General features: G+C 45.4%; 2 protein-coding genes across 3 annotated transcripts in view; one reads left to right on the top strand and one right to left on the bottom strand.

The window, feature by feature from the left end:
* Positions 1 to 27,847, top strand: part of RPL17 (ribosomal protein L17) — a 347,358-nt gene that overhangs the window by 289,436 nt on the left and 30,075 nt on the right. The gene's annotated exons all lie outside the window — the stretch shown is intronic.
* On the bottom strand, positions 214 to 17,345 carry LIPG (lipase G, endothelial type). Its single transcript, XM_050944737.1, has 10 exons — positions 17,037 to 17,345; positions 14,266 to 14,462; positions 11,809 to 11,988; positions 10,505 to 10,616; positions 7,013 to 7,237; positions 6,296 to 6,538; positions 5,588 to 5,708; positions 4,639 to 4,857; positions 3,925 to 4,028; positions 214 to 1,957 (listed from the first exon to the last, which is right to left on the bottom strand). Exons 1-10 carry the CDS (start codon positions 17,128 to 17,130, stop codon positions 1,935 to 1,937), a joined length of 1,518 nt encoding a protein of 505 aa, XP_050800694.1. The 5' UTR covers positions 17,131 to 17,345; the 3' UTR covers positions 214 to 1,934.

The following is a 27,847-nucleotide window of genomic DNA, read 5'->3' as shown; positions in this document are numbered from 1 at the left end:
AGGTTGCCGACCCCTGGACTAGATGATCACAATATTCATTCTGGCCTTGGAATTTATCAACCACATCCTGTGCTCAATGACTTCACTGGCAACAGCGTTTGACTGGCATTGTTTATAGGTTTGAATAAAATAGGCAGAAAGATTTCATGGCCAACTTATAGAGTGTTCTCCTTCCCCAGAATTAAAAACTATGCAACTTATTTTTACAGGAGACTTATGTTTATTTTTCTGCTTAAAGTTTATTAAAACTATTACTCCAAAGCAAAAGTTTAAAAACTTTTTACATATGTACATTTGAGAAATAAATAGCATTCCAAGTCGTACAAAAATCGTAATATACAAATACAACTTCAAGACCACTCTATAAATATATGGGGCAACAAATCACAGATAGTTACCAGAGGCTTCAATTATTGAAGACTGTATATAACCAAGACAAACATCACTCTATTCTCCAAACGTGTATGGTTATTTTAACTTTGGTTGGAATGAGACACTAAGAAAGAAGCCAGACTAACACACTCTTGTTGGCCCTTTAAAGAGACCTGGCTGATGGTCTTCATAACTTAAAGCATCAGGCTGCATGGCAGCTTTTGGTGTTTGTGTAGAAAGCATTGCATTTAACACCAAAGCCAAGAGAGTGATCCCAAATATATTAAAATGCCCCCACCCCTGAAAAGACAGTCAGGTCACCTCTCACCTAAGTAGACTGATTACTTGGAAGAATCTGGCCTAGTCAGAACAGTAGTTTCCTGCAGAGTGGATTAGATTAATTCCATTACAAAACCAATCTTATCTGGAATCATGGAATAAAAATAGCTTTAAAATACTTTTTTTGGGGGGAAAGCATGGTTATATGTTGTAGGTTAAATTAGTATCCAAACCCAGTCAAGTGTATGTGCGCACATACTCACACAAAACCTTAAAATGTGCCTTGCTGCTACAGTTGCCTTCAAGTTCAGTTTGCAGAGGTGAATGCATCTTCAAAATATATATCATTGAATGTCAAGTTTGCCTGAAGCAGTGCAGATACCTTCCAAGTATACCGTAAGTAGATGCCTGTTGCCCTTCTATATTCTTCAGGATAAGAACTGCATGAAGCAAGTACTGGATAGTCCTTGTTTAAAAATACTGACGTTTATCAGAACAAACATTTTAAAGGAAAGTATCTGCCAATAACTTCAGTACATATTGGATCTGCTTTCTCTATAGAACAGAGTGGGATGGAGTGTTGGACTTTTTTTTTTTTTTAAAAACAAGATTAGCCACGTGTACTACAATATCCAGCAGATCTACAGTAATGGTCTCTGGGAAAAGCAAAGGACAGAATGGAGAGAAGATGGAAGTTAGAGGAGAGACTACCTTGTGCTTAGCCTTTTTACACTTTGCTGGTTTGGTCTACCCATTCTTCCACACCATTTAGTGCAATTTTAGATTCTGTAGTACTCCTAAGCTATACAGACACTGCTATGCATTCTCAGTAGCTTAGTCATCAGCTATTCTGATCAGATAAATCAATTTTCCCTTGACTTCTATGGCACATAGATAGACTAGAATGAAGGCACAGATTTATCTCAACTTTGTTGGTACTTCCAATTTACTGGGACAATTGGGAATAGACTATGCAGAGCATAACACCGATCAGGAAAAGTAGGTTAATGCACATAAACCAGACTCCCCTGAGTAGGGTGAGTTTAGTAATTGTAATAAGTTATTCTAGGACAGCAACTGAATGCATATGGATCACTCCTCACCAGAAACATTGCCTGCATCAGTTCAACAAGACAGAGTTTTCTGTCCTGAATAGTAAGTGGTACTAAGAAAAACTGCATAAATGTCTCTTCACCTATGTAATTATCTGCAGTAGTCTTCTCATATGTTTTGGATAGTTAGATCCTTTTGTGCAAGTCTTCAGAAAAACCTTCAGTGCAGATTCAAAGCTGATCTAAGGAAAGAGCTGGGAGAAATGGATGAAAGGATGAAATACCTGGTAAAATGCAAAGGTTGCCTTTTTTTTTTTTAATTCAAAATTGTAACATATGGGTTAGTAAGAAAGCAAACAATGGACCTGTGAGACAGGCTGAAGACTAGGTGCAGTTTAGTATTTTGTCCTGTTGGGAACCTTTGCCTACAATAACTTTCAGAGAGCTGGAACCTTTTATGGGAACTCCAACTTGTACCAAGTGTAACATGCATTTATACAGACTTGCAGATGGCAGTGATGCAAGGCAAAAAAAAGTAATTCCTAACAAACTATATGTTTAAGATCTTTGACTCTAGAGCCTGCACATTCAATGGTATTTAAGGATGGATTGATACTTTGACCTACAAATCTATCCAACTCCAACTCACTAAAGGTATACCTACATTGCAATTGAACACCTGTGGCTGGCCCATATCAACTGACTCAGGCTAAGGAGCTGTTTTAATTGTGGTGTAGACATTCAGACTCAGGCTGGAGTCAGAGCCTTGGGACCTTCCCCCTTGCAGGGTCCCAGAGCCCAGGCTCCAGCCCAAACTTGAATGTCTACCTCACAATTAAACAGCCCCTTAGCCCAAGCCCCACAAACCCAAATCAGCTGACATGGGCCAGCCAGAGGTGTTTAATTGCAACGTAGATATACCCTGAGGGCCTAACTCTGCCCATCCATTAATACTCATCTGCTTACTTGTCAAGTAAGCTACTACACCACATGAGTAAAGGTGGTAGATTCCAGCCCCAAAGCAGTAATTCCAGGAGTGAACCTACACTATGAGGAAGAGCAGAGTTTGCCAGCTGTCCTCCTGCTATGTAGGCATTACTGCAGCCTGCCTTTGTACCTTCTGGGCATTGGTTTCAGCTAGCACATTCGCCAATTCTTTTGCCATGAGAATTTTATATTGGACTTTGCATGACTTCAATTTGTGAACTTCTAAATACATGCAGTAGCAAACACTAAGAGCAATTCACTACTTCTGTCAAACCTGGCACTAGATACCATCTGAGATTGCTCAAAGACTGAATTCTGCCATCTGAGATAACTGTGCAAGCAAACTTTTTACACGGGGCTTTGTTGCAGTGTTTGCAAAAGCTTTAATCAAAATGCAAAATGTTAGTGCTGGACAGACTCTTCTTTTACAGCTTGGACTTTAAGTCCGAGAGATGCTAGACCAAGTTCACCTCTGGTGTATCTCAGCTGAACTCAATGGAGTAGAACAAATTTGAAACACCCCCCCCACCCCCTTTTTTTTTTTTTTTTTTTTTTTTTTTAAAAACACACATACATAGGAGTCATCAAATCCTCACTACTTAACACTTGATGGATTTAAAGTCACACTGCAGTAGCAATCCTAATTGATCAGGAGGGTGCACTAGAGTTTAGAGTATGTCCTTTGCAGAAGGTGTTATGTAGCCCTAAATGGGCCAGCTGAGTTTTCATTAACATGCCATTAGTAATTAGGAGTCCACTGAGTTTTTTTAAGCTTTCTTGCTCAAGACTATAAGAACATCTGTTGCAAACTTCTCCCCACTTACTGAAATTTCAGTGTCAATTTGATTATACTTGTCCTCATTATACACAACCTAATGCTTTAGATCAGGGGTAGGCAACCTATGGCACGCATGCCGAAGGCGGCACGTGAGCTGATTTTCAGTGGCACTCACACTGCCCGGGTCCTGGCCACCGGTCCGGGGGGTTCTGCATTTTAAATGAAGCTTCTTAAACATTTTAAAAACCTTATTTACTTTACATACAACAATAGTTTAGTTATATATTATAGACTTATAGAAAGAGACCTTCTAAAAACATTAAAATGTATTACTGGCACGCGAAACCTTGAATTAGAGTGAATAAATGAAGACTCGGCACACCACTTCTGAAAGGTTGCTGAACCCGGCCTTAGATAATAGGATTGCAAAAGGTAAGCATTTAATTAATGCCCTACCTTGTTCGGTTTTTTTTGGCCATCCATTTCTACATTTCACAAACCAGAGATCTTTACCAGGAGATATGTTGGTCAGCTGAAGATCCTCTGCACAGAAAGTTAACCTGAAAGGAAAAGGTCAGAAGCTATGGAGACATTACACATACAAACTGATGCAAGTTATTTATACACTTTGGAAAGTAGTCTCTAAATGGAACACATAGCCATCATTCTTTTCTAGAGTCAGAGAAGGGGTCAGCAAGAGTTCTAGCACTGTTCACTGCCAGGAAGGCAATTCTTGTCCGATTATGGGCCATTTCTATTTCAAGAATGCTGTTGCACCACTCCCTTCTAGAGTATTAGTTTTAACAGTGATCAGTCTGCTATTGAATGGCATTCAAAATCATTAGTTTCCTTCTCTAGTTTAGTGCTTTACAGGTTATGTAAGGGGCAGTAAGAAGCCAAGTCCTTGACACCTCATGTACATTCTTCTGAATTCGTTAGCTTCACAGAAAGCCTGTTCTCTAACCGGCAGCACCGGGAAGTTCACCACTGCAAGACACGCTACAGGGTGCCATCTAACAGAGGCATTGCTTGACCCATCAAAGTTCCCTCACTGAGCAGCAATTAGCTACTTTTCTTGCTGTCTTTGACACATCTGAACACTCTTTATTCAGAAATCTCAAGCTCACACCAAGTCACGAGTGTTCCCTAAAGAACTACTGCTCTACTCACTTCTGTTGAGTTTCCCCAGACTTCACACGTATACGTCTGATATGCAGCTCCTTGGAAGATTTATCAGGTTGAAACCAGTAACTTTTGAGCTCTCTCCACAGACTGTACCAAGACTGAGATGATCCTTCCCAGGTGAGCTTGATCCTTAAGAGGTCACCAATGTCTTCTTCAGTATAGACCAGGAAGGGGCTAGTAGAATTCAGGCCAATTTGCTCAAGTCTGAAAAATAGGCAGAGACTCAGCATTCCTCATTAATGAAACAACTTATTGTACTTCTCAAACACTTGTGTTGGGAAAAGAAGAGTTTGAGAGAGAGTATCAAACATTCTACACATGCAGTTGAAGATCATGGTTCTAGTTTGTTACTGGTTTGATTAAAGAAAGTGACTCTGGCTATCTGGTTTAGCGTTATCTTTGTGGGATCTCATATTTGGCTCCTCCATTTTTCCATCCCTCCTAAGGCAACATGCAGTTACAATTTACTTACTCCTCCAGCAGGATGATGTGAAGGAACTATACACCCCTTTTGTAATCCTCCCGGATGACGAATGCTTTTTGCCAAGAACAAACTACAGGGGGATGCTTTTAAACCACATAAAAATCCTCCATCATGCAAGGCAGAGGGGAGGTTTTTGGTAAGATTGGAAGCCAATCTGATACACCCTGGGCTGTAAGAGGTACTGTGCCTTGTTTCTGCTTTTCTTTTCCCCATGACCAATCTACTGTCTCCTATATGGCTGTTCATCTCCCCAAGAATAAAATCTGGCATTAATTAGTTTGCTGCTTTACCATCATTCAGCAGATTTTTGGATATTAGACTCAACTGCAACAACAGCAATAATTCTCTCTCTCAACTCTGCTTTTATTGTTAACTGTTGCTTCTAGTCCCATGGGTCCTTCCCACTGTCCTCATCAAAATAGGGAGATGAGTCAATTGTACTCCACTTACATTTCCAGAGAGAGGGGTTGAGACTCGCCATTGGTACCATGAAGGGTAACTGAGAAGGTGGGTTCTGTTTCTCCTAAGCTTTTGTAGCTGAAGATATGCATTTTCATCTGATAATGGTAAACTGAAGAGAGACAAGCACAGAGCCCAGTTTGTGAATAGAGGGTATTATTTATTCCATGACAAGTTGTGGTTTGCAAGATGATGCCAGTTGGCAGAGACAAGATCACCTATACAAGCAGCCTGGATGGGTGCCTATGAGCCTGAGCTCCAATTAGAAAGCTGATAATTACTCAGCCACAGATGGAACTCTAGGACCATTCTATTCTTCGAGTACACCCTGAGCCTTGTGTTGCAGCAGAATCATAGCAATCTTCTACCATCCCCACACAGAGGAACACTGTTGAAAGAGTCCTCTTATAGAAGCAGTCAGGGAACATTTGTTTTAGTGGGGAGGTGGAGCGTGAACTTTCTTTCTTAATACTAAATGTTGCTGTCTTGCTATCCTGAAGCTGATTTTATGCATAAGTGTATTAGTGAAGGTTGCTTTTATTGTCACTATTTTAGTTTCTGCTAAGCCCTCCAAATTCTAAATCTGAATTCAAGCATTCTGAAACAGAGGGAGATAACCCACTCATCTCTCTTGACAAAAATATTAGGTCTTCTCTAAAGGTATGATCTCAGTAGCTTGAAAAAAAAAAAACCCACTACCTCTGTAAGGCATATCAGCTCTGGTTTTTAAGTACATCTTGCTGTTCCTTTTGTTCCTCATTTTCTTGGCATTGTAACCAATGCTGTTGCAGCGGTTCTTTCGGCAGCTCAGGCAGATTCCCTTCTTGAAACGGCTGGAGTCGGTGCACTGAAAGGCGAAGCTCTGCTTATCTTGGTTCACAAGGGAGTCCACAAAGAGGTGTACAGCTCGCTCATGTTCACATCTAATGACATTCCCAATATCTAGCTCAATAGAGAAAGTTGTGATGGGAAGATAAGTTGCTGAGGTCTAGCATTCACCACCCCAACACCTACAATCTGCTGCACAAGTTAGTAAGTTAGATTAATTGATGTGCAACACAAAAGTTAAGTCTGACCCAAAACATTTTTTCAATTAAAAAAACGAGATGTTAATACACTACATTTGAAGCTGACAGACTTTTTTGTTCAAACACATTTAGCTGAAGAGACGGAAGGCAAGACTTCAGAGCCAGTGTAATGTGGCCTGGAGTAGAAATTAGTCTTTCAGCTCATGATGATTAACACCAGACTTACCAGTTTACTGATTTCAAGGGGAGAGCGCAGTCTAAAGACAGCTTAGATGGAGAACTGCCTCTTGTAACTATTATTCCAATACACCTGCCTATGTAAGGTGGTGTCTCTTCTCCTCGCCTCCACCCCCGGTAAATTATTAAATAGGAAAAAATAAGAACTTACTCCCATATGCGATTGCTCCCAAAACATCACTTAATCCACAACCAGGCTGGAAATCTCCCCCGTTGGGATAGACGTCAATGTGACCCACAGGCATCTGGATCCCAATGCTGAGACCCAGTGTTTCCTTTGTAAATGTATGAAGAACGTCCACAAAGTCTGCATCATCAGGGGAGAGACGTCTGTGAGGATCAGCTCCTTCAAACATAGGGCCCGCTGGATCCAAGCCTGTTAAGCAGAACGCACAATACAGCAGTGGCAAAAAATCTGCTAGGTACTTTCCTAGCAGAGGGTGACGCAACCAGACCCTACCCCACAGAGTACAATCTAGAAAAACAAGTATAAACTGTTCATTCAATGTCACACAGAGTGAGTATGCATTAGTATCTGGAATCTTCAAGTTATTAAAGGGACATTTCTTCAAGACTGCTGCTGTTAGAAGCTGTGATGCAAAGAACAGAAGTCCAAAAAAAAAAATAGTGAAGTCTCCATTGTACTGGACACTCCACTCACTAGGCACTTGTGAGTCTGTATTAGAGGGGTCCAGTGGTGTGGCACACGAGAGCAGGCACCCCAACAAGGTGTTTGATCACCAGGATAGAACGCTGGTCATTTATGTTTAGCTATTATTCAGGTCATGAAAGCAGGACGTTTGTGTTGATACCGTTCTGAAATGCGTCACTCTTACTGCTCAAGTATTCAGGGCTAAATCTGAACTTCACTAGGAGCTGGGAGTGAGCAGTGGATTGAACAAGTGAAGGCCTTTACCCTGTAGGACCCTTTATTATCCCTAGAATGAATATAAAACTAGAGGATTAAAGTTTAGCTTAAATCGGGTTAAAGAAACGTGTTGTAAAGAGAGGCTCTAACTAGCAACTAAGAGAAAGGCCTTGAAAGTAATGAGTTATAAGAAGGGAGAGTGGCAGGTGCAAAAAGTAACTAATGAAATAGGGGAAGTTTCTAAAAAGAAGGTCTCTGACTGATAGAGGTGACTGCAGATGGTTTTAAATAAGACAGAGAATCTGTCTTAAAATGAGCCAACGTGTATCTTCCCATCCCACATACCAGTGTTATCTCAAAAATTAGGGCCTATGTGAACCCAGGTGCAAGAGAAAAAAAATGTTTGTCAGAAAGGAGGAGGAGAGGAATAGCCTTGAAGAAAGGTGGTTGTAAAATCTTATCTGGACTGAGACTGGAAATGAGGGTAAACGGTCTCAAATTTGTTTTTAGCTGATGTCAGTAATTGACAATGACATCTCTTGTTAAAGGGTATAAAAAAGTAAACGCTAATACCTGCCTGACCACATTGGAGCTGACCAATATGGATCTAAGCATCCCTAGGTTTAGCCTGTTGAAGTATCTTGATCAAATGCTTATCAACAGTATGTTACTGTTTGGATGTAATAACTTATTTAGGCACATTTACAGCAATTGTATAAATACCATTTGGCCTTTGGATTTAATAAAGGAATTTATGGTTAAATTTGCGCTGTAGTAATACCCTGCATAAATAGTAACTCCAACACTAGGCAAGTTCTGTGGGTAGGTGTGTTAGTTGAGATTTTCATGTAAGGCATAAGACATGTGACTTGGAGACAGGTTCATTAGTATGGGAGGGGCACAGGAGACAGTCTATGAAGCATGAATTTCTATAGGGGAGAGGAACCACTGCAGACTCCAGAAAGTAAATTGGCAGAGGAGAGACTGGTGAGGAAGAAAAGAGAGAGGTAGTGAAGAAAATCTGAACAATTGACCTTTCCCAGTGTTCAAGGGATCCAAATTCCTATTAGTAACACCATATTGATACCTCGGACAATACGAAGTTTCTTTATAGTAATACGGTCTAGACAAGAGTAGCTGGCTAAGACCAAGAACTAAAGATGGGTCAAAACCAGAATGTTTTGTTTGAACCATCCTGCACTTTGGCAATTTTTAACATGAGGGACCTGGTTATAAAGTAGGGCCCTACCAAATTCACAGTCCATTTTAGTCATTTTCATGGTCAGAGGATTTTAAGACTCGTTAATTTTAGGAGTTCAGCTATTTAAATCTGAAATTTCAGTGTTGTAATTGTAGGGTCCTGACCCAAAAAGGAGTTGGAGGGAGGTGACAAGGTTATTGTGGGGTGCGGGGGGGGGGGGGTGTTGCAGTACTGCTACCCTTACTTCTGAGCCCCTGCTGGCGGCTGCACTGCTTTCAGAGCTGGGCAGCTGGAGAGCGGTGGCTGCTGGCTAGGAGCCCAGCTGTGAAGGCAGCACAGCCGGCAGCAGAAGCAAGGACGGCAAGGTGTGGTATAGCCACCCTTACTTCTGTGCTGCTGCCTGCAAAGTTGGGCCCTCATTAGCAGCCGCCACTCTCTGGCTGCCCAGCACTGAAGGCAGCAGCGCAGAAGTAAGGGTGGCATGGGATGGTTTTGCCACGCTTACGTCTGTGCTGCTGCTGGTGGGGTGCTGCCTTCAGACCTGGGCGCTCAGCCAACAGCCACCGCTCTCTGGCCACCCAGCTTTGAAGGCAGCACAGAAGTAAGGGTACTCTGTTTTGGGTCAGGACCCCCAATTTGAGAAACACCAGCCTTCCCCTGTGAAATCGTCATAGTATAGGGTAAATGCACACAAAAGACCAGATTTCACAGTCCGAGACGCGTTTTTCATGGCCGTGAATTTGGTGGGATCCTAGTTATAAGCCACTACCTACCCACTCTCCTATTTTGCTTTATCTAATAAAAATTAACCTAGTCGTCTCTTAATTGAGGACTTGTGACATTTGGAGGTCACCAGGTGGAAATGTAAATTTCCACTGTTTATTAACTAAGTTCTAGTTTATTCACTTTATTGCAGAGAACTTCCTGTTCTCAATGCAGCCCTCCCCACCATGTTTCCAAATCTGTACAAGATCCAAGTCATTCCACATGGAAAGTTGAAAGTTTCTCTTTAGAGTACTGGCTTTCTGAACCAATGGCACTTTACTAGGAAGTGGGTCATGGAGGGACACGGTAGCTCTTCACAAAGGAAAGGCAGAGTTTAAAATTTGATGCTGGCCAAAAAGGGAAGCAAATGGCTAGCTTGAAAGCCAGGTCTACTCTGAGATTTAGAATGTTGATAGCAAGGATGTGTCTGAGGGCATTTGAGTGAATCAGTGTTTAGCTTGCACATCTAGTTGGGACCTGATGCCAGTCTGTGCCAGCAGCCTCACTTTCATGAGAAAGTGTCAGGATTAATAAAAATTCACTGAGGGTTTGGGGTTTTTTTGGCAATAAGTGGGAGGTAGAATTGAAGCAATCATCTTAGTTTAGTACCCTTAAGATGCAAGAAAACCATCAGTGAGGAGTGCCTGAGTGGAAAATTAAAAAAGAAAAGTTGGATACTTTAATTATTACGAACCCCAGAATAAGACATCTCAACAAAGCAGTTAGGATTCTCAGGTTCTGACAACCCTTTTTAATATTGCAAGAGATGACAAAAGTATTGCATTGTAGTAGTTTTAGGACAGCCTTACCTGTAATTCTGCCTATTGTTCCGTGTGCATAGTTACCAGCATATCCAGCAACATGGGCACCAAGACTGTACCCAATTAAGTGGACATTCTTAAGCTGGAGGTTCTGCTTTTCCTGCAAGTGTAGAAATAATTAAGTTTGTTCATATTTTCAAGAGTTGATAACTCATATCTAGGAGAGGGACTCAAACTGCAAAGTTCAGGTCTACACATCCCCAGTGTAAAAGTACTTTTGGATCATGCCTCTAACTGTTATGTTTTCTCAAGACACTGGCAAGATGATTCAGTAGTTTGGAGACTAGTCAGTTTTTCAAAGCATACTTTTACTGGGACTGAAGGCTAGAAACAAGAAGGGACTATCTGGTGTGATGAGTCTGGGCTTCAGAGTTTTGCTTTGTAGCCCTACAGGTTTAGTAACTTAGTAGCAGCATTAGCAGGTTAGCTTTTATTTTTTCCAGAAATTGTACTGATTTTTGGATGCCTAACTTGACATCTTGAGCCTGATTTTTCAGAGGTCTGAGCACCCAAATTCCAACTGAAGTCAATTAGTTCTGCAGGTGCTCATCACCAAGGGCCCTGGAACATTTGTAGAAGTGGAGAGGGCTCATCGGCGCTGGAACCAGGGGAGCCAGAGAGCCATGTCCTCAGCTTTTTAACATGGGCATAGTTTGGGGAGGGGGGAGGCAGGGGGCAGCATTACACCCCCAAACTGCAAGCCTCAGGCAGGCATGGAGAGGCACCAGCAGGGGCTGCGCTTTGTGGTGGGGGATCAGCTCAGTTTGAAGGGCAATATTGCCCCTCAAACTGCACCAATGTTAAAAAATGGGGGGCATATCCCCCACCCCCAGTTCCAGCACTGTTGCTTAGCACCTCTGAACACATGCCCAAAGAGTCTCAATCTGGACATCTGCAAGTGGAGGCACTCAAATCACTGGTCACTGCTTGAAAACCTAGGCCTTAATTTTCATCAAGTGAAGAGTCTAAACTTTAAATTCAGTAAGCACTGTATATTTGCTCTTGTCTGTAGCATTAGATAAGGTCATCCCATTGGCCAGAACTCCAATCCTGATGCAAGCAGATGTATCTTCACTAAAGCAGGAACGGAATCGCTTAAGAGTTGCTCCTGTTTCTATGAGGTTTGAATTTGGCACATCTTTGTGCTTAACCATGTCGCTGAACTGAGGTCAAGAATTACACCACCATCTTTCACATTCCAGAAGTGTTAGAACTGGCATACATTCTGTTCCCGTGTGCAAACTGAACGATACGGTACATTACAACACAGGGGCCATTATTATAACTTTTACCTGTAACCAGTTGAGCACCCTTGCAACGGCCTTTCCAACCACCTTTGTGTTGTTCACAGCATCAGTATAGAGCTGATGGGCAAGTCCAAGCCAGTCCACCACCACCACGTTAGCATCCTTCTCTCTCTTCTGAAGAGCGGCTACCAGGCTTTCCAGCCAGTTTTCAAACATGCCACTCATCTACAAGAAATAAAATATTAGCTCTTCTTGGTCATAGAAAGCTGGACACATACATGCCATTAGGTTAGCCTTATACGCTTTAAAATTTATGGTCAACTTTTTACGGTTCCAGCTTTCACTAGGCACCAGTACTTGTATCCCGCACTTCGCTACTACCTCTATAAAAGGAAGTCTGCTTTTGAACAGTGTCTCCACGCTTTCATTTAGAAAGTTTGACTTCTTTAGTCCGCTTCATGTGGCACAAATATAAAATGAGGATAAACGACACGGGCTGGTCAGTATGATTTTGCAGAGTTCTTATAAGTGCTAGCAACATTGCACCACTACCTCGAATTATACCTTCAAGCAGAAAGAGTAGGAGGTTGCACAGTACAGAACAGGAAAAGTACAGTATCCTGTATATTCTACACCAGAGACGACTTGTGCCTCCCCATACTGGCGGGGGAAGGGCACAATCTAGAGGGGAGGACACATCTCTTCTGCTCAGTAACACCTCTTGCCCCCCACCCTGTGCCCAGCCTGGGTCACCAAGCTCTCCCTACCCCATGTTATCTGTGGGGGGAGGAAGGGCCTCTGTCCTTCTCTCCTTGTGCCCCCCCCCCCGCACATATTCGGCTGCTCTCTCTGGCACAGAGCCTGGGTGGGAGGCAACGATGGCTCACTCCCAGCCCAGGCTTGACTGCCAGGGGCCGAGCAAGCCAGAGCCCCTTTTCCCCCAGCATGTTTCCGGCTTGCTCAGCTCTTGTCCCCAGCAGCCGAGCCTGGGCAAGGAGTAAGCCACCACTGCCTCCAAGCTCTCCTATGCAGAAGCAGCTCCCTTCCACTTGCCACCTGGCTGCCGGGGAGAGCGCCTGAACATGCTGGGGGGAGGCGCAGGGAGAGAAGGACAGAGCCCCTCTCCCTCCCACGCTCAGAAGGCCAATCTGAGGAGGCACTTGCAGTGGCAGATTACTGCACAGGCCCAGGGTGCCGTGGCCAATTTCGAGGCCATGCAGGAGCGCTGGCACTTTCTTCCACCTCGGCTCCTCTGCTTTCCCCTCGAGGCCTCAGCCCCGGGCCAGGCCAGAAGAGGAGCCTGTGGTAGAGAGTATATTCCTCCCCCTCCCTGCTACTCCCCCAGCTTGGAGCTGCCTGAGCCCCTCTCCCATCCCAAGCTGGTCCAAGCCCCTCCCACCATGCAGAGATATCCCGAGCTGCTCATCCAAGGTCCCCTTTCCCCCCATCTATGGCTGACCTGATCCTGCCGGTCACCCCCCTTCTCATAGCCCCTTTTGGGAAAAACTGGCAAGAGCAAAGGGGACAAATGCCCAACTGGTGATCAGTTGGCAAGACCAAAGGGAACAAATGCCCAATTTTGCCAAAAAAGTTGGGACATCCAGGGCCAAAACAGGACATAAGGTCACTCTAGGCCGGGGTCCCCAAACTTTTCTGGTCATACCCCTCCTCCCCTTACATGGTCCATGCCCCTCCTCGCACCCCAAAGCTGAGGCCAGGAGCTGCGGTGAGGAGCTGGGAGTGGGGCCGCAGTTGGCAGCATGGCCAGAGGTCTGGCTAGGGCGCAGCCAGGAGCGGAGCTGCAGCTGGGAGCAGAGCCATAGCTGGGGCTGGGGGCAGAGCAGGGCTGGGTGGCGCTCCCACCCCTTCCCTGTGGAGGCTGAGCCAACCCCAGTGCACCTCCCCCAGCCTCACTGCACCCCCTTGAATGTTCCTCTATGTCCCGCTAAAAGGACACACCCCAAAGTTTGGGGGCCACCGCCCTAGGCTGCGATAAGAGTTGCCCAGGGAGCCTGGGCAGCTGTGGGGAGCCCAGGGTCCTCCATCTTCCCTGGGCAGGGGGCTGAGGTGCCTGGGAGCCCCCGGCCTGTGTCCCTGCCACCCAAGGCGTTCCACTCAGGGAAGGTGAAAGGTCCAGGGCTTCCCATAATGGCTTGAGCTCCCTGGGCAGCTCCTACCACGCCCCAGCTTTCGGCCAGGCCGGGGGTGAGGCCTTGGGGGAAGAGGGTGAGCAGGGGATAGGGCCCTGTGGCAGGAAGGGGGAGGAGATGTAGAGGGGCCCAAATGTTCTTTGTGCACAGGACCCCAGTAAATCTTAATCTGCCTCCGGGCACTTGACCTCCACCCCCTCACACCCTTTCTAGGGGTCACCTCTGTTCTAGACATAGACACATGCATGGAAACTCAAGCATACCAAATAATATTGTTCGAGCCATTTGTGCTGCCCAACTAAAGAGCACAAAGAAAACTAAGTAGTGCCTACACAGAATTCCCCATACTTACTGTCCATCCATGAATAATAAAGAAGGTTTTAGCTGTCAAATTGAATTTGCAGTCCTCTAAACATTTGTCTTGGCCTATGGAGAGAAAGCAGCCTTCATCCCTTGGAAGTGTGGAGGAGCGAAGATTAAACTTCACTTGTAGCTTCTGAGCCTGTGCAAGTTCTTCTTCTTTCTTCAGCAGCTCAGCAACAGTGTCATCTGGAGACAGATCAGCAGGGTGCATGGTTACTATTTTTATGGTCTGATTCAACAAAGTAAGTGCAAGGTAGGGTTTTATTTTTTAACACAGAGAAGTAGAGTATTTTTAGAGTTTGTTTGCTGCCCTTTTGGTATCAAATGAAGGCTAGGAGATGGGAAATCAGATTCTCCACTTCCTCAATTTGAAGAAAGGGAGGTGATTTTCTGGCTTACACAATATAGTATTTCTAAAGATACCTCTAAAACAGAGGTCCCCAATGCGGTGCCCGTGGGTGTCATGGCACCCACCGGGGCATTTATGTGCACCCACCTAGTGCCCAGCAGGTGAGAGAAGCCGTGGCCCCGTGCCTGCCAGGGACAGAGAACTCCGGGGCTGCAGGCTTCATTCTATGTTAAAGTAAGAATAATAAATATATTTGGACCAACAATTTAACAATGTTTTACTTTTTTAAAGTAAATGAGATGAAAACTGTTTATGATACTTATTTTGTAAAAAACTCCTTAATTTTTCTTACAGGTAGATTTAAAAAAAAGCAAATTCACATGGTAAGATGAAAGAGTAATTGCCAAATAATTTAAATTAATACCTTTTACATGTAAAATTACCCTTTTTATCTTATGGATTCATATACTATGTAATATTAAATATGATTTTTTTTGTATTATTTAACATACAAATACAAAATAAGCCTTGAAAAATTGTTGGCACCCATCACACACTTCTGAAAACATGAATGTGCTACTGGCCACAAAAAGGTTGGGGACCACTGCTCTAGAAGATACCAGCTGGCATGTAGTTTCAGAGACAGCTGCATAGGGAGGATACCTCAACTTCCTTAAATACCCTTGATTACATCCTCTGCAAATGATTCAAAGTCAGACACTAATCCCCCTCCTTATCCTGCATCCAGTAGAGCAGCATTTTCCAGCTCAACAGCTGGCTTTTGTTCTGTCAAAGCAAGAAGCTTCATGCCCTGTTCTTCTAAAGTTTTGGAAAACAGGTTTCTTGGTAATATCCAAACTTTTCTGACGCCTGGGGCTTTTTTGATGGAAGATTGGGACTTCAGCCACTCTGCTATAATTGAACTTCACCCAGGATCTCCTGCACAGTATGGCAAGCTCTCCTGATGGCAGCTCACCAATCTGCAAAGTCACTTCAGTCTGCTAGCCAGAGTAGTTTGGTTTGGAATTCACAGACATTACAGGAGGGAGTGGGGGAGTGTCCAGAAGGATGCCGTGGGGGGATACTGTGCTGTCCATTTAATTAGTGTAAGTCAGTTATGAAGAGTAGATGATGTTGATTGGCTTCCAAGAGCATGGTTTGCTGTAGCTCAAATAGGCCAAAACGTATTGACCTTCCAAAATCTAATTATCCATGGAAAATGCTGCAGCCCTTATTAGCACAAAATCCCCATAGACTTCGATGGCAGTTCTGAGAAAGGGTTAGTTACAGAATTTGCCTTTCCCCTCCCCATCTGAACTTGAATTGGAGGCAGGGGGTGATTAACAGCTGGGTTTTTGTGAAGCAACAAGTGCTATCTTTGACACGGAATCCACTTAATTTCATTTCAAAATTGGTGTCTAGTCTTACTGTAAGTGCAACTTTTATAAACTGAAAAGAAATCCAGCCCACGTGCAACCCCTGTGACTTCACTGGAAGTACACCTGCTTTAGACCTCTGTGCCTTTACTAGCATCTTACAGCTAACACCTAGGATCAAGCACAGGTTAACATGAGATTATGTGTCTTGATCGTCTCAACATGCCATTTTCCTTGTCTCTGTTATGTTACAGAATGCACCAGAACTCTGCAGCTCATGAGAACACGTGAGCAGAACTAGCTATGAAAATGTGTGTATGTGAGAGTGTCTAACAGGTTTCCTGCATCCAGGCTTCCAAAGAAAGAAGTGACAGTTAGTTAGGGGTGCTAGAGGATATTGCTTATGCCTTGCTATACTCGCTATCTACATAACAGTTTGTTTAAAGCTTGTAAAGTGATTAAAATATTTCTAAGATTCAGGGGGAACTTTCATACATTCCTAGAGCATTAGCTCGTCTACCGGTTCAGCTGAAAAAGGTTACTTCTATTTCCTACCCCATGCCTTCACTGGATGATGCATGTACCAGCTTTCTACACACTAGTCTTGTCAAATACTTAAAAAGAAATCACACAGCAAGTTCTCTCTTAAGATGTTTGCTATTACAGTAATAGAGCAACCTCTCCCAGCAGTTATCCCCTTAAATCTGAAACTTTGGTGCCTCGTATGTATCTATTAATCAAGACTGTTGTTGGCAGAAGAAATCCACCTGAACTAAACCATTATGTTAAAACTAAATGTATATGAACTTTATTTTTACAATACCGGCTTATTTAATAACCCACACAAAAAAGTCTGAACGTGGGTACTGTAACCACCGAAGGAGCATCGTCAAGACCAAGGTAAAGTCAACATGGAGTTCTAAGCGGGGCACAGAAATGACTGGCATCTGACTGTAGCTTTATGCCTAATCCACGCGTTAAGTCAATGAAACAACTGTTGCACTGATCCTTACAATAAGTTCTGGTGTAAATTACCTTTCAGCAGTTCTTCCTTTGCAACCGGTGCGGGGTCCCTCGCTGCAGTGCAACATGCAATTCCAATGCACAGCAGGAAAGCAGAGTTTCTCATTGCTTAAACAAGTCAGGATCTCTTCTTTTTTCGGGGGGGGGGGTCTTTTCTCTTTTACTGCTGCTGGCTCTATTCCAATCAGAGCTGGGGTGACAGAGGCACAGCGCTTCTTAGCGTCCCTCCTCCAGAAGGAGGCAAGAGCTCGTAGCAAGTTTAAAACAAAAGAGAGAGACAGAAGAGAAAGCGAGAGGAGCAACTGCAAGGCGCCGAGTGCTGCCGGTGAAGCGTTGCTCCTGCCAAGAGGCGGGCTGGGGGGTAGTGGTTAAAGTCGGGAATTGGGAGTCACCTGACCCATGGCCAGATGGGTTTGACTAATTTATTCATGGCTGCGGGATCCGATTGGTCACACCCTCCCCAGTCGCGAGGCGGCCCCTCTCCAAATCTTGTGAATGAAGCCGGCAGCCCCGGCAGGAGAGTGACTGGGGAGCCGCATGGCCTGGGCTGCAGCGGCGGCTGCCAGCCCTGGGAGCTGCCCCGTGGTGTCCCGGCCCAAGGGTGGCAGCGGGATCTTTCCTTTTCTCGTAGGCTGCGGCACATCACAGTCCCCCCCCTTCTCCTGTGTAACAGGACACCCCAGTGCCTGCTCCTCCGCGTGTGGGGGCGCTCCCTTTCCCTGGGGGCTGAGTCCTTCCCCCCTTTCCGCAGCTGCTCTGGGAAAGGAGGCTGGCGTGGGGAGAAGGAGACTCTGCTTGTACTTATCCCTAGGGCCCACAGGGAGACTTGGGGGTGCAGCCCAATGAGAGGCTTTGCGGGGGAGGATCCCGGAGTTGCTTGAGCCAACCCTGGTGCTTTACTGCTTCCTCCCTGCCACAGTGCTGCTTTCTGACCCCCAGCAACACCCTTTCCTCCTTCCCCACCATGCCACTGCCTTCTCCACCCAACCCCTTGCTTGCCTCTCTTCTCCCTCGCCCCCACCCCCACAAGGGCAGCTACTTCCTGATCCATTGCCCTCAAGTCTCTCTACATATTTCCAGTGCACCTGTCATCATGGGATCAGTTGTGGGTCTGGTTCTGCTCAATATCTTCATCAATGATTTAGATAATGGCATAGAGAGGACACTTATAAAGTTTTCAAATGATACCAAGCTAGGAGGGGTTGCAAGTGCTTTGGAGGGGAGGATTAACATTCAGAATGATTTGGACAAACTGGAAACATGGTCTGAAGAAAATAGGATGAAATTCAATAAGGACGCATGCAAAGTACTCCACTCAGGAACAGTCAGTTGCACACACACAAAATGGGAAATGACTGCCTAGGAAGTAGTGCTGCGGAAAGGGATCTGGGTGTCATAGTGGATCACAAGCTAAATATGAGCCAACACAACAGTGTAACACTTGCAAAAAAAGCAAACATTCTGGGATGTATTAGCAAGAGTGTTGTAAACAAGGCACGAGAAGTAATTAATCTGTTCTACTCCACAATGATTAGGTCCAGTGCTGGGTGCCACATTTTAGGAAAGATATGGACAAATTGCTAAAAGTCCGGAGAAGAGCAACAAAAATGATTAAGGGTCTAGAAAACATGACCTGTGAGGGAAGATTTTAAAAAAATGGGTTTGTTTAGTCTGGAGAAGAGAAGACTGAAAGGAGACATGATAACAGTTTTCAAGTACATAAAAGGTTGTTAAAAGGAGGAGAGAGAAAAATTATTCTCCTTAACATTGGAGGATAGCACAAGAAGCAATGGGCTCAGAGGTGAAAGTAAGCTGGTACTGGGGGTACAGAGGACCAGTAAGAAAAGGAGACTGAGCAAGGGAGGAAGAGAGAAGCCTACTCCCTGCATAAGAATAGTTTAAACTCAGCTGTTCCCTGATGGTTCAGCCCCCAGGGCTAGGTTTCTGGCATCCATGTTAATTTCACTCACAGTAGCTGGGAGAAGGGGGTTGAGAGGAGGGTGTGTTTGACCGTGGCAGGGGCAGTCCTTTTCTGCCCCTGGGGATGAGGGGATCTCTCTAATATTAATATACACAACAAATACAAGCATTTGGCTGCACAGCTTAAATCCAGAGCTAATAAAAGCAGGTGGAAGGGGAAAACTCGCTGTCACATTGGTTTCTCGTCTCCTTCCTCCCCCTCTTCCAGCCAGGCTGTAGACAAGGCTCTGCATTCCTCCCCCCCTGCCCCCACCCCCAGCAGAGGTTTTTCTCTAGGCTCTAGCTTGCAGTGCAGAGACTGGCTGAGATGCCTGCTGCTGCTGCCTGCAAAATAACAGTTTAAATTCAGCTGTTCCCTGTGCAGTTCAGTGCCCAGAGTTAGGAGCTGTTTCTGGCATCCTTGTTAATTTCACTCCCAGTTGTTGTTGGGTGTGTGTGACTATGGCAGGGGCAGTTCTTTTCTGCCCCCGGGCTGAGGGGATCTCCTAAACACAATCAAAATCAAGAACCATTTCCAACTTCAAATCTATCCCATTCCTTCCCCAGCAGAGGATCATGGTTGTGATGTCGAAACTGCTTGCAGAGCCTCTTTGAAATGTTACTGTTTAAAAAAAACAACACAAAAAACATGGAGAACATGGTGGAAAGATGTGTCATGATGATTAGGGTTTATTTTGGGCAAAGCAATTTTGTTAAGGCAACTAAAGATACACAGGGAAAGCAAATAGCACCCATAGACAAAACCACAAAGGAATTGGAGGGGAAAACTGAATATTCAGGGAAATTATTGTGCCTCCTTTGAAAGAAATAGTAGTCTTTATATATTGATTTCAACACCTGAAATGTCCTTAGGACATTGGGTGCAGTCTCAGATCTCTTTTTGTTTTGTCCTGCCTGCAGAGTTCAGAGGCTGAAATTGACAAAACTTTCTCTAAATATCTTGTATATTTCATGAAGGCTATTCCAGTTGTCCTTCATTCACCCCGACTTCCCCTCGCCCCCTGGCTCCCTCCCTGGCTGGCTGGCTGTGGTTTTTGCCTTGGTTACTTACTCCTTGGCAGACCCAGCCCAGTGGCACCTGCTGGCTCTCTGCAGGCAGCAGCCCACAGGGGCCGGTTGCTGGGGTCGTTGCTGGTCGGTGGCAGGCTGCAGCTGCATTGTTTGTGACACATTCATACACATACACATACATACAGTCAGAGGTGAAAGTAAGCCTGTCCGGTCCGGTATGGCGTACCGGCAAGAGCCAGTACACCGTGCTGGACAGCACTGACTTCCACGGTGGGGCTAAGATTTAAGATTTCCACCGCATTGACTTCCCAACCGTGGCTAAGATTTAAAGGTCTCAGAGCTCCCACCACTGAGGGCAGCCCAGAGCCCTTTGAATCCCGGCCACAGCTCTGGCGGCTGGGCTGGGGCGGGGATTTAAAGGGCTCAAAGCTCCCCATGGCTGTGGGCAGCCCAGAGCCCTTTGAATCCCGGCCACGGCTCTGGCGGCAAGGCTGGGGCCAGGATTTAAAGGGCTCCAGGCTTCCCTCAGTGGCAGGAGCTCTGGGCCCTTTAAATCCCTGCCCCAGCTCCACCAAGCTCGGGGTTCCCCCTGGCGGCCAGAGCCTCAGGCCCTTTAATTTGCCCCTGAGCCCCAGAGGGCTCCCAGCCACCTCTGCAGCTGGGATCCCCTGGTTGATTTAAAGGCCCTGGGTCTCCCAGCCACAGCTAATTCCCCAGGGCCTTTGAATCTTGAAAGGCCACGCCTCTTCCAGATGAGGCCATGCCCCCCTCAGGACTCCGGCAGTACTGGTAAATCCTGTAAATTACTTTCACCCCTGAATGGGCTTAAATTGCAGCAAGGTAGGTTTAGCTGGTCCAAGACTGGAATTGCTCTTGAAGGAGGGGAATAACCATATGTATGCAGGGTCTGAATGAACTCTCCCCTGACAGCTAATGATGAGCTGGGGAAGGGAAAATACCTCAGGACCAGACTGTATTTACATGAACACACCCACTCTGCCTAGGTCTGAGCAGACAGGAGCTGTGTTGTTGGGTTACCTCACCAGTGGGTCCGAGCGACCAGTGGGGTGGCGACACCAGAGCAAGCGCTCAGATGGAAGAGCGAGCAAGGTGCCTTCTCATTTCCAACCCCCAGAGGGTGGGAATTGAACTCAAGCAGATACAGTGCTGACCTCTGAGTCTTCACTGACCAAGGACAACCACTGTAAGTGGGATGTGGTGGAGGGAGAATGTGGGGGCATGTTAAAGGCCCCTTTGGTTGTTGGACTCCAGACCCTGAGGCAAAAGACGCTGCCTAATGCACTCTGGGGTGGGTGTTTTGCTCACGGTTTTGTGATTATGAATCCCGCTTGCAGCATTTTCCCTAATTAATGCTAGGTGACGTCCCTCCTTTCATTAAAAGTTTATTTTCTACACTCAGACTCTGTGCTTGCAAGAGGGGAAATATTGCCTCTCAGAGGCACCCAGGGGTGGTGGATAATTTTCCCAGGTTACTAAGTGGGGGCTTGAGCCAGTTCTGTGTTGCATTGTTGAAAAGGAACCCCAATATATTGAACCCAGCCCTGGTTGCTGCTGGCTCCACCTGGCTGAAGGGTTTCACATGGATCCCACCACCGTTCACTGCAGTTAGCTTTCCCACGGCAAAGACTATATGAGAACAGAGGGAAAGGAGGAGGAATGATTGCAGCAGAGTCATTCCTGGCTGCCTCAGTGGAAGATGGAATGGGGGCCTTGTGATGGAGGGGCTAATTCTGAAGTTAGGGGCTTGGACACAGTATTAATGCATGGACCAAAAATACTATCTGCAGTGACCCCTCCCCTCAGTAACCTGAATGGGCTGGAGAAATGACTACTCTCCTTATCTCAGCCCTGTCCTGAGAGGCAGGGGTTGACCTGTCTCCCATCTGTAAACCCAGAGTAGAGCTCCCCGCAGAAAAGACAGGAAGGGAGGAAGGGAGTTACATTTTGAGGTGGGGGGAGTGTATGCTACTCAGAAAACCAACACTGTTTATTTCCATGCCACCTTTCACATGGAATTGCTTCCCCCAGGCACTTTCCAGATCTTTAGCATCTTGACATTTACATGCACTTTCCAAACCGTTCCCTCTCTCCATTTAAAGCCCTTCCAGGAGATCTATTTTCTACTCTGTGTTCTGCCACTGACTTGCTGTGTGTCCTGTGGCAAGGCCAGTTTGTCAAAAGTGGCCTCACATTTAGTGTGTCTCCATTTTTGGGTGCCAACCAATGACACACTTGATCTGATTTACACAGGCTCTGTACTCCAGGTGAAGTCACTAAGAGCTATAGGTGCTCAGCAATGCCCAGAATCAGGCCTTTAAGGTGTCTCAAGTAAGACATCTGATATCAGAAGGCACTTTTCAAAAATTTGGCCTTGCCACCTCTTTGCCTCAGTTTCCTCCTCTGTAAAATGGGGGTTGTGACACTTGCCTTCCCTTTGTTAAACACTGGGAGGTCTATGAACAAACCATGCCACATAAGTGCTAAGTGAAAAGCGAGGGTCCCTGTGTGAAATCACATCAAAAAGATCAAAGGACTTCAGAGGGTCCAAGTAATATATCTAGAGTGAAATTTTTAATGGGAAATAAACCCCAACAATCTGAATGGGGCTGAAAGTGAACTCACAAGCTACTTCAAACTCTTACCGAGGAACTTGATTCATTAACACTAGATAAACTGTTCAATATCTCAGGCCTCTTGTTTGTATGACCACACCACGTAGGAACCCTAGTCCTGGACCAGGTCCCCATTGTGTGAGGTGCTGCACAAACACAGAACAAAACAGTCCCTTACCCAGCACTAGTGCATTTAGTTAGCCAGATAATGCATGTGCATGTCCAAATTGATCTGCAAATTATTCTTTCTTCTAACTATAAACCTATCTCACTAACCTTACAGATGGGGCAAAAGTGGAACGCTGGGTCTGAATGGCCCTTCCTGAACTTTGAATCCAGGTGAGTATAAGAATTTATTAGCTTGGGCCTAACTATACAATAGACAATCAGGAAAGCAGATAAGAAATGTGGATTGGGTTCTGCACTGGGACTAACTCTCTGCAGGCCAAGCCATCTTTAGGTGTTTTACTTTAGTCACAAATAAATAAATAATTCTCTTAAAACGAGTGAGTTTGATAGCTTTGGGCTACTTGGGGTTAACAAGATATTTATTATTGAAATTAATGGCACAACAATAGGAGTGGGAGGTATTCCAATAAAGACTTTTGATTTGCACACCAAAGATACAAAGAAAACTGAATATTTACATTTATATTTTAATCTCTGATCAGAAATCCAGGGTATGGTAATGACTCAGTACTAAGTTGTTAGGTTCCTTTTTCAATTCTCTTCCATGCACACCAATACACAGAACCTCTCCTCATATATATTTTCCACTGCCTCCTCCCTGCCCGCCCCTACACACTTTATATTCTTTTCTCTTCTCCAGTTGCAGAGGGAGTGGAATGAAGGATTTACAGCTTTTCTTTTTTTTTTAAGGTTTAGTTATAAAATGCAATTTGGGCATCAGGATTTAATGGGATAGACTTTGGTTACCAGGTTCCCTTCCCAGCTCCCTCCACCTAATCTGGATTTGAGAGGGGTGGGAGTGGGGATGAGAGAGAGGGAGACTAGTGCTGGGGAATGAATGGAGCAATGCGGGGAAGGGACGGTTTTGACCGGCAGTAACCCTGGAGCACGCAGGAGCTGGGAACAGAAAAAGGGCAGAGAAGGTGCATATGCTGGGCAGGGACATTGACCTGGCTAAAGGATCTGATGGGAGCTGTGGCAAATGGAGTGCATCCTATTGTTGGGATTCCTTCTGAGACCTCTTTCCACTCAATTTCCCAAGAACTCAGTCTGACTACACTTACCAGCACCCCGTGTGTCAGGTACATCTGTGCAGACACTGACTCCGTTACACTATTATATGATCTTGCACAGGGCACTTAGTGTATCTCCAAAGAAAGCACCACAGCACACACAATGCACTGCTCCCTGCTTTATACAAAAGAATAGCAGTTTTCCTTCTGACTCTTTTCCAGAGCATCCTCCTCTCCAAACCCCAGGGTCCTACTTCTCCTCCTGGGTTCAGCAAAAGCCTTTCACTAGCCCAGGGGAAATGTTGTCTGTTACACATCTTGGGCCAGATTCAGATGTCAGGTTCAACACCATCGAAGTCCATGGGGCTACTTGTGGAGTAAGAGTAGCCAATAAGGGTAAGGGCATGTGATCTGACCCTTGTCATTAAGTTATACAGTCTAGTAGTTGACTGAGCACAAGTTAGGAGCCCTGGGTGGTTGCTAATTATTATTTGCACAGTGTCAGTTGTGTGCTGGATGTTCTGTAGATCGGATGGAGATAAGATCCCCCTGTGATAACTTCCATTGAACAAAATGTTCCATGTTTCGCAGGACTATTACAATAAGAAAGGGAATTTCCAGTTTATCTGCATTGCTTTAGCAGCTGGGAGCCCCAGTCATGGACCAGAAACCCACTGTACATAGTACAAAGAGAGAGTCTCCGCTCCAGAGAGCTTACAGTCTAAGTATAATGCTAGCTTTGACATTTATTTTTCTTAGAAGTAATGCATGGGACCTACAGGCCTGTATCCTGTAAGACATTGGCTTCAGCAGTTAGCATAATGCTTGAGGCCTAAGAACTTTGGCACAGATAGGTGACCATTGGGCCATCTATGTGTTTTGGAGAACTGGGAACAGCGTGCTTAAGGGTGAAGTTGGTACAATTATACCAGGCAACCACAGGAATATTGAACTGATCCTAGGCTTGGATATTTTAGAATAGAGTCATTGGCAAATGCTTAACCACAAATTTTCCTTTGCAACAATTTAAAGTATATGTTAATAAACTACATTTATTATTATACTAACCTATAGGATAAGGGCACCCCAACATTAGTAAGGTGAGGAAATACAAATAAGGCAGAGGGGAGAAACCCCCATTGAATATGCATTAGGCATAGTGGTATCAGCATAACATATTATGAAAGCCTGTGCGTTTGGAGAGAGAGAGATAAAGCAGTTGTTGGGAGGTGCCAGGATGATGGCCATTGGCAATGGTGAAGAGGGAGACGATGGTGATGAGGAAGACCATGAATAACATTTCAGGTTGTTGTAAACATTCATATACTCACACCAGCCTGTGCAGATGGAAATTCGGTACTATTTCTAGCTACTTTGCTGGGCTTGCGTGTTGGTGACTTTGTGAAGTGCATTAATAAAACTACTACAAATACAGAAGTGTTTTCCTAACTGTCAGTGTTGCAACCGTGCATATCACGGTTCCCAAATGAGCAGTAATGTTAATCATACTGGGCCTGTTCTTGGGACAAAAACCTGTTAAACCTCAAGGTGTTAACTGGGAATTTTTAAGAAATCAGTATAACACATACACCAGCCATCGATCAGGCAACAACATTTAGCTTGCTCCTGTAACTGTCCTGGCCAATGACAGCAGGAGCAATATCACACACATTGATTTATCATCACACAGTTCTGTGCCTATTCAGGCCAAGTTTATTTCTTGTATTATAACATGCAGCTCAATGTTCTGTCATGAAGCAGAATATATCCCAATATTTGCTATCAGTGGAGGAGAAGTTGCCAATGCAGATGCATTGGCAAGTGATTTTTTAAAAAGCTCTAATGCTTTTCTCTTCCTGATGCTAACAGTGGAATAAAGAAAACTGATCATGCTCCCTTGTGCTGTCACTGTGTCTGGTTCTGTGATGCTGTCCTGAATCTGTGCTGCTCCTTCTGCCTGAGTGTGTCATTGTGTGTGTGTCATGAGTGTGTCACTGGACTATAAGGGGGATAGAAAGCTGGCTAGATCGTCGGGCAGCTCAGCGGGTAGTGATCAACTGCTCAATGTGTAATTGGCAGCCAGTATCAAGCAGAGTGCCAAAGGGGTCAGTCCTGGGGCCAGTTTTGTTCAACATCCTCATTAATGATCTGAATGATGGGACAGGTTGCATCCTCAGCAAGTTCGCAGATGGCACTAAGCTTGCGGGAGAGGTAGATATGCTATAATTGAGTTGGGCAAACTACGGCCCATGGGACCGTCCTGCATATCCCTTGAGCTCCTGGCCGGGGGACTAGTCCTCCGCCCCTCCCCTGGATAGGGGTCGGGGGGGGCAGTCGGAGACAGAGAGCAGGGGAATTGGATGGGGTGGGGGTCCCAGGAGGCAGCAGTTAGAGGACAAAAAGCAGGGAGGGTTGGATGGGTTGGAGGTTCTGAGGGGGGCAGTAAGGGGGTGGGAAGTGGGAGGGGCCGGGGGCCAGGCTGTTTGGGGAGGCACAGCCTTCCCTACCTGGCCCTCCATGCAGTTTCACACCCTGATGTGGCCCTCGGGCAAAAAAGTTTGCCCACCACTGTGCTATAGGGTAGGGATAGGGTCCAGAGTGACCTAGACAAATTGGAGGATTAGGCCAAAAGAAATCTGATGAGGTTCAACAAGGATAAGTGCAGAGTCCTGCTCTTAGGATGGAAGACTCCCATGCACTGCTACAAACTGGGGACCAACTGACTAAGTGACAATTCTGCAGAAAAGGGCCTCGGGATTACAGTGGACGAGAAGCTGGATATGAGTCAGCAGTGTGCCCTTGTTGCCAAGAAGGCTAACAGCTTATTGTGCTGCATTAGTTGGAGCATTGCCAGCAGATTGAAGGACGTGATCATTTCCCTCTATTCGGCACTGGTGAGGCCACACCTGGAGTATTGCTTCCAGTTTTGGGCCCCCCACTACTGGAGGGATGTGGACAAATTGGAGAGAGTCCAGCAGAGGGCAACAAAAATGATTAGGGGGCTGGGGCACAAGACTTATGAGGAGAGGCTGAGGGAACTGGGCTTATTTGGTCTGCAGAAGGGAAGAGTGAGGGGGGGATTTGATAGCAGCCTTCAACTACCTGAAGGGGTGTTCCAAAGAGGATGGCACGCAGCTGTTCTCAGTGGTGGCTGGTGACAGAACAAGGAGCAATGGTCTCAAGTTGCAGTGGGAGACATCTAGGTTGGATATTAGGAAAAACATTTTCAGTAGGAGAGTGGTGAAGCACTGGAATGGGTTACCTAGGGAGGTAGTGGAATCTCCATCCTTAGAGGTTTTTAAGGCCTGTCTTGACAAAGCCCTGGCTGGGATGATTTAGTTGGGGTTGGTCCTGCTTTGAGCAGGGGGCTAGACTAGATGATCTCCTGAGATCTCTTCCAACCCTAACCTTCTATGATTATACAAAATGGAGAGAGGTGTATGAAATGAAGGTAGAGTTGTAAGACTGGACCCAGCAGGACTGAACCAGCGTTACCCACCCATCATTTCTGATAAAAACTGCATTTTGGGACAGAGTGTGCCCCTTATAGTTAGAAATACAAAGCATTTGAGCACAGCCAACACAGGGATGAGATTTGAGCGTTGGTTGGTGGTTTTCTTTCTTTTGTTTTTTGCAGGGAAAGGACAGTTTGGTTTTTGGTGAATGGAAGGGAGGAAGAGTACAGAAAGACCAAGGACAAAGGAATAGGTTGAGGAGGCTAGACTGAGATTAAGACTATGTCTACACTGCAGACCATAGAGCAGCACAGCTGTCCCGATGCAGCTGCACCGCTGTATGTTCTCTCGTGTAGTTGCTCTATGCCAATGGAAGAGAGCTCTCCCACTGGCATAATTAAACCACCCCCAATGAGTGGTGGTAGCTCTGTTGATTAAGAGCTTGACATAGTGCTGTGCACAGTGGCGCTTTTGTCAATTAAACTTATGTCGGTCAGGGGTGTGTTTTTTCACACTGATCATCAGACGTTTTGCCAACAAAA

The sequence above is a fragment of the Gopherus flavomarginatus genome, chromosome 3 (genome assembly GCF_025201925.1).
Source record: "Gopherus flavomarginatus isolate rGopFla2 chromosome 3, rGopFla2.mat.asm, whole genome shotgun sequence".
Lineage (NCBI taxonomy): Eukaryota > Metazoa > Chordata > Testudines > Testudinidae > Gopherus > Gopherus flavomarginatus.
This window is presented reverse-complemented; position numbering and strand designations above follow the sequence as displayed.

Coding starts and splice junctions, on each gene's coding strand:
- LIPG (XM_050944737.1), bottom strand. CDS start 17,130: ATGAGAAACTCTGCTTTCCTGCTGTGCATTGGAATTGCATGTTGCACT. Junction 14,463..17,036: donor AAAGGAAGAACTGCTGAAAG/GTAATTTACACC, acceptor ATCTGTCTCCAG/ATGACACTGTTGCTGAGCTG. Junction 11,989..14,265: donor TTATTATTCATGGATGGACA/GTAAGTATGGGG, acceptor TATTTCTTGTAG/ATGAGTGGCATGTTTGAAAA.